The sequence below is a fragment of the Thermobia domestica genome, chromosome 8 (assembly GCF_964235325.1).
Source record: "Thermobia domestica chromosome 8, izTheDome1.hap1.1, whole genome shotgun sequence".
NCBI lineage: Eukaryota > Metazoa > Arthropoda > Insecta > Zygentoma > Lepismatidae > Thermobia > Thermobia domestica.
In genome coordinates, this window is record NC_137461.1 from 154,677,001 (window position 1) to 154,690,995 (window position 13,995).

The 13,995-nt window shown below is 34.2% G+C and overlaps 1 protein-coding gene across 3 annotated transcripts in view; it reads right to left on the reverse strand.

The window, feature by feature from the left end:
* Positions 1–13,995, reverse strand: part of LOC145693303 (retinol-binding protein pinta-like) — a 128,349-nt gene that overhangs the window by 56,308 nt on the left and 58,046 nt on the right. Inside the window, exons 1-2 of one of the 3 annotated variants that reach the window (XM_081769166.1) lie at positions 9,699–9,862; positions 5,650–5,784 (exon numbers count right to left, since the gene is read on the reverse strand). The exons of 1 other annotated variant lie outside the window; for it this stretch is intronic. In XM_081769166.1, coding sequence (XP_081625292.1) covers positions 5,650–5,784; positions 9,699–9,748 — 185 coding nt within the window. In that variant the 5' untranslated portion in view covers positions 9,749–9,862. Of the gene's footprint in view, positions 1–5,649; positions 5,813–9,698; positions 9,863–13,995 lie in introns of those variants that run through there. One more of the 3 variants, XM_081769165.1, reaches the window with a different exon arrangement.

Consider the following 13,995-nt stretch of genomic DNA (forward strand, 5'->3'; position numbering starts at 1 on the left):
ACATTACACGCACAAAAAATAAATTAATTAATTAATTAATAATAAAGAGAATTTTGATCAATACTAGCTCAATAATTATCGAGAGATGATCTTGCCAGCAAATTATTTTCCTCTTGTAGTACTTCACTACTAAAATATTTAAAAACACAGGACAATATATTGAAATCTATGTCTAAATAGTGGGTTCGTTCCCAGTTTTTTTGAGTCGTTGCAACCTTTAATGTAAAATTACTTAACTTACATTTTAAGATCTGTACTTCTTAAATTAAGGAAAGAAATATAAATTTCTTTCTCAATACCAGCAATCTCATTAGTAGAAAGGCAGTGTCTCATTTTTTATTCTTTTCACATAACTATTGAATCAATTTAAGGGAAAAAAAAAACGTGTAGACTGCAGTGAACATAAAACATGTGAATTCCGTTCAGACGCGCAATCTTAGTTTCTAGTTAAAACTCTAGTTTTTTAGGGCCTTGTTCAGAGTTGTTCTGATGCGTGATTAGTGCCATACTAAAGAGTTTGACTAACATGTTTCCTGCAGTAGTCAGGCCTTTAGTACGACACTACTCATACGGCAAAACGACTCTGTATAAGGCCCTTAGATTTTTATGAACGCGGTCATAAAAGGCTGTGCTCGATTCTATTCACAATATAATTCCATTTTTATGGTGTGGACTGCCTTTGACTAGACCCGAGATAGGGAAGGAAAGGGGGAGTATGTTGCTTGGTTGCCTTTGCACAAACACATTTGAAACAAACAATTATGTTTTGGAGGTTAGAAAGTTTAATTTCCTCTCGAAGTTTTAATTGTTTATTATTTTTTGATAATTGCAAGTGAGAATAAAGTATGGCAAGTGAGAAGTATTTATTTTATTTTGTTTATATCTAAAAATCCTGTGGGCGCGGAGCTTCCACAAGATTACAGTGTGGATTCTGGAGCCCCGCAGCAACCAGGTAGACGGTACGCATGTATGTAAATAATGTTCTGCTTTATTCTATTTTTATATATGGTGCATCTATTTGTTTCTGGTTTCTCCGTTTTTGTTTAAATCAGTCAAGAATTGGTATGAATGTATCAAAGCAGGATTGAATTACTCTCCCTGTCAAATTTCAAAGCTAGTTTCCACGGTAACTTTCGTAAAAATGCAATATGTCATATGTTATTTTCTTGAAATGTCATAATCATCAATTATCGCTGGGCCGCGGTGCCTCAGTGGTAGAGCGTTCACCTCTGGTGCTTGGGGTCCCGGGTTCGAACCCAGCTCCCGCCAAGTGAACTTTGTGCTGGACAAACACCGTGTGCGTGGGTTTTCTCGGGGTTCTCCCGTTTCCTCTCACTTTCTTCATTCCACCATTTCATTCATTACTCATCATCACCGTCTCCTTTAGCCTAACCGGCATAATCGTGGGACGTAAAACTCAAAGATTCCATTTCATTTTTCAATTATTGCTTGGGATCAGAGCCGTCGCGTCGGCGGGGCAATCGCCCCGGGCGCCACGACCAGAGAAGCACCGGATCGACAAATTAACAGAATTAAGGAATTCAGATTATTTTTGTAAATCATTTTTTTTAATTAATGTTAATTCAAATATTTTATTAATGATCAGGTAAGGGCTGGGTAAAATTACGGTAATGTCAACGGGAACTCTTTCTAGCCCTCTGTGAGAAGAGATTTTATCTTGGAAAACTGAGCAAGATCTGCTACTACTTACTTCTTATCCATATAACAGTTTGGTATAAAGTGAAGAAACTTCGGTAGGATTCAATAACTTTTCTTTATTCCTATTCCGTCCAAGAAATGCTCAAGTAATACCACAATATCTGCAAACTACAATTATCTGCTTATTTTGACACCACTTAATAACCGGTTAGCACCACAAATACAATTTAGCACGTACTTTCCAATCAATAACAGAATATTTTTTTTCAGTCCTTCAATTCTGTACTAACCTCGTATAACAACTGTCTTTATTAACTATCAGGGACGTAGCCATGGAAGAGGCTCAAGGGACCCCCTACTAAAATGGGAAAAGAAATTTTAATAAAATTCAAATTTAGGATATCCCATATTGGTTTAAACGGAAAACAGTTTTTGGAAAGGCATTGCAATACAATTTTAAGGCTTAAGTTTTACAGAAAGTTTCGAAGGGTACTTGCCAGACCTCGTGTACTCGGGGAGACCATTTCCGGTGTCACCGAATCAAAATCCTGGCTGCGTCCCTGTCAACTATTACAATGTCAACAACACGAATAATTGTCGTGTCCAACAAATGTCTATTTTTAATATATATATATATGTATGTAAGAATATCTGTCCCATTGACATTCTAGTAAGTTAAAGGTGATAAAGACGTATTTACGCTCAAGAATGGCCCAGAAAAGACTTAATTAATTGGCCATAGTAGCTGTTGAAAATGGTGAAGCCAGAAAGATTTCAAGGAGAAATTGTCCACATCACAGAAAAGTCAGAAGAATGCCATTTAGTGTTTGAATAAAGTATGTATATGTCATTATGCAGTTAATTTTGCTTACGTCTATTTTAATTTATTACTCTAGTATTTTTACGTTATCATTCTATGATCTTTTTACACTACATGTTTTGGAACAACGTATCGTTAACATCGCCTTGCAGAGCAAACATTAACAAACCGTACATTTTTATTTTGAACATAAATTGTAATTGTACGATTGAATTAAAGCCAATACAAATAATTACAGGCGTCACCTGAAAAGTTACTTTAGTATTCTAACGCTATGATAAATTTACTGAAAAATTTTATGTTAATCGCAAGGAAAGAATTTCTTTTTAAGCCAACGTCAGAAAATTACAACGTTTTTATCACTTACACATTGGGTTTTAATATTTGTATCGTTATTGTATATTCTATGCTATTAGTATGTTGATGTATATCGATTTCAAAATAAGCAAGAATAGCACTCGATTTCAATAATTCAAAACCTTGTTTTCATTAACTTTTCTTATTTAACTTCAAACGTCATTCACACAGCAAAAAATAAGGTGTTAAAATAACACAAAATGACTACCACTTTAGCGTGTTACTTGTGTGTCAATTCAATACCAGCCACATCGCCTTCAGAGCATATCGGAAATACCTATTTATTGGCTGTAAGTATTTGCATTGTTTTTTTATTGTTTGGTATGAGCAAAGCTTTGCAAAACATATTTCGCATTTATGGCAAGTAACTAATAACATTCTATGTTTTCTGTAATCGGTCACAATAATATCGTTGTAAACCTGTGAATCATCTGACAACAGTTACACAAATAACTGTACTTCTATCTGTTTTCTTTATTTGTTATTCTTGTGTATTAGCATATATGAACATAAGATGGTAGAACTGTTGCCTATGTAACTGTTGTCAGACGATCCACAGGTTTACAACAATATTATTGTGACCGATTACAGAAAACACAGAACATTATTCGTTACTTGGCATAAGTGTCAAAGATATTTTGCAAAGCTTTGCTTATAGTAAACGATAAATACCCATGCAAATTCTCTCAGGTAGTAACTAGTTATTTCTGATATGCTCGGAAGGCGATGTATTGGTGCTGAATTAACACACAAGTAACACGCTAAAGTGGTAGTCAATTTGTGCTGTTTGAACACCTCATTTTTTACAGTGCACTTTTAAAAAAATGACATAATACCAACTTCTTTTATTTTACGTAAGATTATGATCTTACATTCCATATTTAAATCTAGGAGTATCGAATAAACTCTGGTTATTTTTCATAAACCTAAGGGGAGGGGGCGCCTGGGAATTCTTACAACCCACACGACGGCCCTGCTTGGGATTAACTTGAAGTCAATCATACCCATTCCCAATATTTGAAAAGAAGAACTTTCGTGATATATATCGTAAAAGTATTGTATTGTTAGAAAACGCGGCGTATTCGATTATTGAGTTTTTGTCCCCCTTTTTGATAGGATTCAAAATTAGTTAAGAACTCGGGGTGTACTTGTCACATTAATGAGTTAATTAACGTATATAAACAGTATATATTAAATTAAATTTTTGTACAGTATGTCTTATATTAGTTCTGAGGCTTCACAATCACCACCACTGCTCTGGTTGAAAATGAGTAAACATTTAAGTTTACACTCCTTCTCCTTTTGATACTAAATTACACTCATTTGTTTTTATGACTTTTTTACAATATGTACTATTTGGGGTGTAAATCACTCAAGAATGGGCAGCAATTTAACCTTCACAACCAACTAAAAATACTTTTTAGGAGACTATCGTCGAGAAATATTTGATTTTAGTGGAATGTGGCATATTATTTTAGGCTTCTTAAATATTTCCCTGGTTATTTTTGAAGAGGGACAATAACGATGAACTAAAATTATACCATCTCCCCAACTGAAAAGTGAAAATTTCGAAAATATTGTTTAAAAAATCAGAAATTTATGGACAATAGTCTGTTTTGTTTTAAACTACAAACTTTAATTCTTTGGGGTTGAAATTATTCAGAGAAAAAGAGAAAGAATTTCTCTTTCTTGTGAAAGTATTTGTTTAGAAAGTGCCCAGTTATCACAAAATGTTGCGTATTGTGTATTTCATTCTTCCCAATGAAATTTATAGCTTATGATAAACATCACTCGAGAGCAATGAGGAATATTCATCTCAGCTTGAAGCACATGTTTCAAATAACACCAAACACTAATAATTTTATTGACAATAATAATTTTGATTTCCATGAAGGAGAGGATGTGTCCTTGGAAGGTACAGAATAATACTGCTGTTGATTAGAATGGCAATTGGTGAATAGTAAGTAAAGTAATGCAAATGTCAAATTACAAAAATAAAAATCGGTCGCGAATACAATTCACTCAACACTAGTTTAATAAAAAAAATATACACTATTTGGCTCACTATTTAAATATTTTATATGCCCTCTTGTCTTAGAAGATATTCCATAAAATACCAAAAAAAAAAAAAAAAAAAAAAAAAGAATAGTGCTTAGTATAGAGGAAGTTCTTAAATTAAATTGTTTTAACTGTGCAGTAATACTGTTCTGTACTTTAATTGTGTTTCATTATAAATTTTTACTAAAAGATTGCTACGATTATTGTGTTCACAATTCCAAATTCATATAGGAAAACAATGTTGAGCATTAATCAATTAATATTAATCGTTTCCTAACTTAATTCAATCACTTTGCGGCTGATTGAAGTTTAAAGTGCCGTTCAGCATTGGGATTATATGTGAAATGGAAGTATAGTTCAACTTGGAATCAGAACATGAGTCGTCACCACGAATTGAACCGGGTCTTCCGCGCCAAAGGCACGTACGCTAACCATACTGAAAAAATCATTACTTATTGATTTCCAGCCACAAGTGATATCTTAAATCTATAATCATAGTGTCATTACATTAAACATAGTGCGTAGGGCGTTAGTAAGTATCAATCAAGATAAATAAGGATGAATTTAGAAACTTACTACTTAAACATCATTAGAATATTATTACTCAAGATTAAAATTACATTATAAATGTTGTTCGACAATGGAAAAACTCGCATTCTACTTTTACTGCCCTCTTTATTGTGTATATAAATCCAACTTGTAAGTATAATCATTTAAGGAAAACTATATTATAAGAGTAAAGTGCAAATACTTACTATTGTTTCATAATATTTTGTTTCGTTGTTGGTTGAAAATAACTCTCATTATCAAACCACTCTGCTAGAATCCCTCTGACTGTAAAGTAAAGGTCTAGTTTCTGCTGTACTCTTTCCACTCTGTATTTGCTCATCCTTAGAAACAAAAGTAGCATGCAGTCATCTGACGAGGAAAAAATATTAAACTATATATATATATATATATATATATATATATATATATATATATATATATATATATATATATATATATAGGGTGTTTCAAAACAACACCGACAACGTTTGGGAGGTGATTCGTCATTACAAGATAAGACGAAAGGTATAGACCAACTTGAGTGCACAAATGCTTCCTTTCAGAGTTATTATAGGCAGCCGAAAACATGAAAAAATGAACTTTAAAGGTCCATAGCTCTGAAAGTATGGGACTCGTTGTAGTCGGGTCAAGACTTTATCTAGACTAGTGTGCGCCCTATCCAAATATCTATGTTTCAGAATCCTAAGGTTCTTCCGCAACAATTTTTATAGAGGTAGTTGGTGACTAGTTCAAATTATGTGGCAGTAGCCAAACTGCCTTTATAAAAATTGTTGCTTGAGTACCTTAGAATTCTGAAACATGTATTTTTGGATAGCCCACATATTAGTTCCTAAGTGAAGTCTTAACCCGACAACAGTAGGTCTCATAGTTTTGGAGCTAAGGCCCTTTAAAGTTATTTTTTTTTCATGTTTTCGGCAGCCTATATCTTCGAAAGGAAGCATTTGTGCACCCAAGTTGGTCTATACTTTTCGTCTTATCTTGGTGTCAGGAATCACCTCCTAAACGTTGTTAAGTGTTGTTTTGAAACATCCTGTATATAAAGTCATTCTGAAAGATTTAGTGTGATGTAAAACTACATTATTAGGGACAGAGCCGTAGCTAGGGAAGGACAAGCGGGGCGGTTGCCCCGGGCGCTAATAGCAAGAGGGCGCCGAAGAGCAAGAAGAAAGGATAAAAATATTGGAAATGAGTAATGATGCGACGCCCCGAAAAGATATTGACACCCTACTAAATAAATATTGTTGTCGGTTTGGAAAGAAATAGATTCGGTGCAAATTTTCTTGCTCGCAACACAATAGTTTCAATATGAGTCACAAGTTTTTACTTATTACTTAAAGGAAGTTATTATATATGATTTGTTAATGACGATGTGATATGCGTACTGCCAAGTAATAACTTACAGTGTACTCACCAGCGTTTTGAAAATCAGAAACGGTCAAAATCTGAAATACGTGTTCGGCGTTTTGATGGTGATGAATTTGCTTAATTAATCATGCTTTTCTACCCACTCGGATTAATCACGACGGTGAGAATGAAGGTATGGAAATGAGAGGAGTGTAGAGACACGAAAGAACACGGAAGCTGCTGTTTGCGCGGGAATATTAAAAATAAAATTAAACAAGGGGAATAATAACTTTTCTGAACTTGAAGCAGTTTTAGAATAGGGGCTTAAGGGGTCAGAACTTAACACAACAAATTTCGTCTTTTCCAAAGACTGATCACTACCAGTGATTTTTTTTATTCCATTGGCATATGAAATGCTTCCAATTTGAAAGAATTTATTGGGATCATTTTTCCACCAACTGCTTGTATCACCAGGATTATTTTTTCATATGATCTAGTTGTGTGATATTTTTTTTTTATCTATCTACATACCTACAAAACATAGACACACATTATACGTATACATATGTTTATGTATGTGTGTTTGTGTATTTTTAACATGTTAATTAGTAATAAATAATCTTAAATTCAGAAATTTCATTCATTAAGAAATTAAGTAATTACTATAATTTAAAACATATGGAATAGCCATACTATATTTTGGGTACAAACATTAAACATATTATTCACCTCCATTGATCAATATTCAGAAACTCGCTAAAAAGGCTCTTCCTAATTTCTGTTACATTTCACAAAATATTTTTTTTTTACCGTAAAAGAATCGAAATTAAAAAGTTATTTGTATGGCCACATAGAGAATAAAATTATTACAAAAGTTTACAATTATTATTGGAAATTAATTCTGTCACCTATTTCGAACATTAAAAAAAAAGAAAAAAAAGAAAGAAAGAAATAGATTATAACGTATTGGAATTTCATCTTGTCGATAGTAAGAAACATTGAAAATAGTTGTAAGTTTCCGTAACTGTTCTCCAAGTGGATCTGTATACAACCAAAGGTAGTTTTGTTAAGTTTAACAGAAAATCCTCTTGAAAACATCTTTTATTTGTAAAAGAATACATAATATTCGCTTTTGGCTGTTGCAATAGTCTGTCTGTCCAAGAAGCTTGATAAAAAATTCAGCGTAGCATAACAACAAAAGCTGCTTTTCTTATATGTAAAAGAAAAAGAAGAAAGAAAAAACTTGGTAAAGTGAATGTAGGGGGGCTCTGAATTCTACTTCGCCCCGGGCGCTGTAATCTCTAGCTACGGCTCTGATTAGGGAATGCGTTAAATAGTAAGTGTACACTGTCAGGATGGAGTTGATAAATTCATCAAGGGTGAAATGAGTTAAATGTTGATCGTGAGTCACTAGATTTTAAATCAACTTTTAAGTACAGGGACGCACCCACATTCTCTATCCCAAATCTTCGTAATTGGACATACATGTCTACACTTAAAAAAAAAAAAAAAAATAAATAAAAATAAAAAAAATAAAAAAAATTAAAAAAAAATTAAAAATAAAACTAAGCTTGTTTAGCAGAGAAATACTTGATATCTGCTAATGATTTGCCTTACTCATGATCTGCACTATTTCTTTTCTGATAAAAGCAATCAAGCTTTAGTAGTCATTTTCGTGAGAATATAAGTCTCAGTACATAAACATTACTTATCTTTTTTCTGCTGTAGAATGATACCCATTTGATAGTGCATAAGTATAGTGTATTGTATTATTGTATTGTACAAACACTGGGATCCTCCTAAGAAAAAAAAAATGTGGGTGCGCACCTGTTTAAGCAACTCAAAAGCACTTATTGAAGTTTTTAAATAATTGTTGAAGTTGATTTTTACTGACAGCGTCAAGATGAAGCTTGCGACATTATTTAAAAATGACGAGAACTCGTTTCATATTAAAACAGAAGTAGCTTAAGCGTGTTTTAATCTTGGTACACCAAACTACCTGTGATATTGATATAAGCGAAGCTAAACTCTTACACATTTACTTTGCATTACGATCACTGCTTATACTGTAATTCTAGAACGGTCAAACTGACCGTCTAGAGCGCATTTTATACAATAGTAACTCACATAGGCAACAACATGTATCAGTAGACATGTGCCTGATTAGTGACTTTACTTATGAATAGACACCAAAACTCATGTAGTTGATTAAGACTAGAATTGAAAATGAAATCTTTGAGTTTTACGCCCCACGGTTATGCCGAAGACTAGAATTGAGTTTTAACTGTGATCTAGTGGCAAAGAGGAGAAACAAAGTTCTTATTCTGATCATGATAAAGATTTGCTACACTTTGCTACACTCCATCCAATTATATTATCTTCCCAAGCAGAAAGAAATATTTGCTGGGTACGTGTTTTGTGGATGATAAGAAAGTGGTCAATGCGGTGGAAATCTGTTTTTTCTACAATTCGCACATTTTTGTGTGGAATGTATTAACAGACTAAATAGATTTAAGAAATGCAAGGCATTAAGAAATGGCGATTATGTAGAGAACGAGTCTGTAAACCAAATAGCAGAAGAATAGTTCATTTTTTTCATGGTGAGATTAAGAACTTGATGGTCCCCCCTTGTAAATGGAGTTTTCTATTGAATTATGTTAACAGGAAGAACAAAAGAAATAAAAATGCATTCTGGCCTTCGTTAAGCGATTCCGTATTGACACTGGTTCCAGAATACATTTACCATTTCGCATTCCGACACACAAGGGATATAGGTTCTCTCTCTAAATTATCACGAACTTGCCTTACATTAATTTTGTATGCCAGATGTTATTACCTAACTTGAATTAATTAATACTATAATCTTCCAATTGTAGAAATGTAAGCTCACCTATATCCTGTGGAATGTGATGTTGCTCCTTTAACCAATCTTTTAAACATGACATATCCTTCTCTACTTGATCTGAATCTTCACCCAATGTCTTTAATATACATAGTTCCTCTTCTTTCGTCAAGGGATTTAAATAGTGGCACATGGTTCAATTTGCGAAAAATCTATAATAATAATAATAATAATAATAATAATAATAATAATAATAATAATAATAATAATAATAATAATAATAATAATAATAATAATAATAATAAAGTAAAATGTAGAGATACGAGTACAAGATAAATCTTACAAGACATTCGAATTCAAATGGCGCAGTTATCTAGTCCGTATTAAACTTAAACAATGTTGCAATGTCTAAGCCAATTCCAGTATACTAACGGCCGACTTTTTTCCAGTTTTTTTTTTTTTTTTTTCATCATGCACTGTTATTATCTGTTCGAAAGTTTATTAACCTACTGTTTCGATCTTTTAAATATCGATTTTCCCAGCTCAGAGATCGGAGGAAAGGAAAAATGACACACTATTGTTTCTAGTTCCATGCTCCTAAAAAGGACTGATCCTTGATCGCTTTGGAGTGAAGTGAAGAGATGAGAAGAGCGGCGATGAGAGAGAGAGATGACTCCGCTGCTCCCACCCAGCTTTTTTATTATTTGGAAGTTTTTTTTTCCTGTTGTTTGTTATTAGAAACCACTTTAATAGTCATTTATTTAAAGGTTGGGTGTTAGCATACGGGGTCAGGTTTTATTCAGTTGCATACTGAATTTCATCGTTGTCAGTTATTTACTATCTTAAACTGTTTTTAACACTTAAAGATAAAAAAAAAATGTTTCATTTGTTCTTCCTGGCGGGTACGTGACACTACGTGTACCAACAACTTACACTAGAAATTATTAAGAATGAGACATCAGAACTAATTTAGGAGTTCTTTCATTACAAGTCTGTATGTACACTTAATTCCAACCCGGCACATTCTACTAGGAAGCGAAAAATCTACTATTTGTTCACTTCTACAGTTTTCCTGTCAAGTTTAACGTCCTTTTCCAGCATTGTAGATTATATAAAACGTGAGTGTAATTTTATTTGAAATCCAAGCCACATATATTCCTACTGGGATAATAAAATTAAATGTAAAAGCATTAACTTTTAAACAATGAATAAATTTTTGTTCTTCAGTCTTTTCTTCTTCAAATATATTATGTTCGTCAGACGTGGATAAACGGTTAGCGTACGCGCTTTTGGAATGGGAGACCTGGGTATGATTCCAGGTGGGAGATCATGTGGTTCGGATTCCACGTTAATCAATAGGTCCACGTCTCATATAGCCTCGTTGCTGAAAGGGACGCTAAAATAAAAATCAATCCAAAAGTTAAATTGTTTGGTTAGATTGGAGTTTAACTTCCCTTTCAGAACCGAGCCTATATGACATGAACCTGCAGCTTAACATGCGATCGGATTCACTTGATCTCTCGATCTTCTAAGCCAAACGCCCTATATTAACCACATCACTATGAACGAGCTCTATATTCATTGGCATCATCAGTTGAGCATACTATGCCCTCTGCCATGTTGAACTACCTTGGAGAATTTAATATTCTGACTAGTGCTGTAGAAATCAGTTTTTGGAAAACCGAAAACCGGTTTTTGAAAAAAAGTGAAATTTCATAAAACCGAAATACCGGTTTTTGAAAAATTGAAATTTCATAAAACCGAAATGTCGGCTTTGAAAACCGGTTTTCTCAAAAAAACTGAAAACCGCAAATGTCACAAAATTCGGCAGCGGCGTAGGGAAAAAAATGCTCAAAATTTGCACAGGGGAAATAAGGTATTTTTTTCTTAAAATGTCTTAAAGTGTAGGGAAATTCTTGTTGAGTATACTTTTACAATTGGCAGAATAAAAAAATAAGTTACAATTTCTCACAAAGAGGCACGGCTGTCGTTATTGACCAACATTGCATAGCTTTATTAGCCCCTTCGGACCCCGTTAATTTTTGGCGTTTTCCTACATTTTCAGTTAGTGACTTATTCAAAAATTATTCACCTGATAGATGTGGTTAAGGCCTTGTTTTATAGACGAGGAATATGGTTATCTTTTAGTGTACGTTACATTGCAGTGTTGTTCAGGGGAGGGAAATTATTGAGGGAAATGTTGGGGTGAAATTTAAAAAAGTTTTTTTTTTTTTTTTTTTTTTTTGTAGCCACGAGGGTCCACACGTGTTGTCACACGGGTACAAGTCACCGAAAAAGAAATTCTGTGCTGTGTCGACAAGGTACAGTGAAAATATGAAGTCGTTGGCTGCCATACAAAGAGAGAAAGAAAAAAATTCTCTGTGATCATACACATGAAATTTTGACACTTTTTACGCCTCAGAAGTAAAAATCAAAGAGATATGCCGGGGTTCAGCTTCCCTAATTATCCTATTGAAACTTTTTATGGTGCATTCTGTAGGCCAAAGAGGAGGCTTTCAGATAGCGGTACGTTTGTTCTAATGTAGCCAGCAAAAGGGAAATAATAGAGAAGGATAGAGGGAAATTTTTAGTAACGACGCCAGCTTTAAGTTCTTAGGGGGGCAAAAGAGGGGCAGATACATTTTTTGGGGGCGGCTATTTGCCATACCAAAAATGACATATTTATTATGTTTGACTTATTTAACATTACATTGTGTACCGGTATTTCGTTGCTGTTTTTATATTAGACGTATATGATTATAAATTAAAGTTATTTCAAGTAAAATTTCTAACTAACAAATAAGTAACGTCTGCACATGAAATATTTTTCAATGAAACTTTTGAAGCCTGAGTGTAAATTGAATTACTTTCGCGTATACTACAAGTAACAAATGCGTCTAGTACTATATGCTACATGATTCCATGTCAGAAGGGCCGGGACAAAAGGGCGAGGACAGAAAGGCCCGAGTCAAAAGGTCCCCGCGTCAAAAGGGCCCGGGTTAGAAGGGACCCGCGTCAAAAGGGCCCCGGTCAAAAGGGCCTCGCGTCAAAAGGGCCCCCGACAAAAGGGCCCGGGTCAAAAGGGCACCACGACAAAAGGGCCCGAGTCAAAATAGCCTCACGTCAAAAGGGCCCTGCGAAAAAGGCCTTGAGTGCAAAGAGCACGGGTAGAAATAGTCCCACGGCCAGAAAGCCTTAAATCAAAACAGAAGTGGAAATCAAAGGTGCACGAGGGGATAGTGCCACCTTAGTAAGTAGAAGTGATTTTCCAATAGAAGGAAGAATATCAGTGGTTATTAGAGACAAAAAGGAAACTTGAATGGTGATCTTAATTTTGTTTGGTTGCTGTTTGTTCTGCAACAATCCCTATCGCTTAAGTCGGTTCTCGATGAAAGTTTGCTTTCAACAGCGTCTCTCTGAGCTTGTAGACGTGGAAGACGCGGGTTCGATTCCCGGCGGGATCTCATGTGGTTTGAATTCCACGTTAATCAGTAGGTCCACATCTCATACAGCCTCGCTGCTGAAAGGAATGTTAAAGTGAAAATCATATCATATCATATCTCTGAGTTTGTATTCTCGAGACTTAGCCCAATCAGACTATCTATTAATGACTGTTTCCTTAGTTCTAAAATTCAATTTCTGCTTCTGAATCAAAGTAGAAAAATACGTATTATATGAATAATATTATCTTGAAAACGTTTCTTTAATTTTGGTGTAAGAACATACATGTAAATCTCCATACAGGGTTAGTCAAAAATATTGGGACAGAACAATAATAACGACACGCGTGGAGGGAGGAAAATCAAATGTTGCAACTGGTGTTATTGCAGAAACTGCATTGGCTGGAGTGTGGCCACCGTGGAAGCCATTTTGAATTACACTATATTGCGGATCGTACATTTTTAATGGAAAAGGCTTCGCTTCAGTTTAGGCTTTATATTTCCACAAATGTGAATATGAACTCATTTTTGACACATTACCATTTGTTTATGAGACAGGGTGTTTGACATATGTATCTAATAGAAAAAAGTATCATGACAGGGCAGTAACAAAGAGACAAATGGACAAAGGAAAAGTAAATGTTAAAGGTTGGTATTGGTGTTAAAACTGCGTTAAATGATCATGGCACCCAACTTGAATTCCGCATATTATATACCATAAAACATTTTCAAATAGACAGGGGTACATGTGTCACATAAATTTAGGCTAGAATCTTGCTACAAACGATAATCTGAATTAGGGATGCGCACGAGACAAGATTTGAGGCTGTCTCGTTTCAAAAATGTACTGTAAATGTGATGTCTCGACTCGAAAAATGTGCATTTATCTATTGGAAGACCTGTGT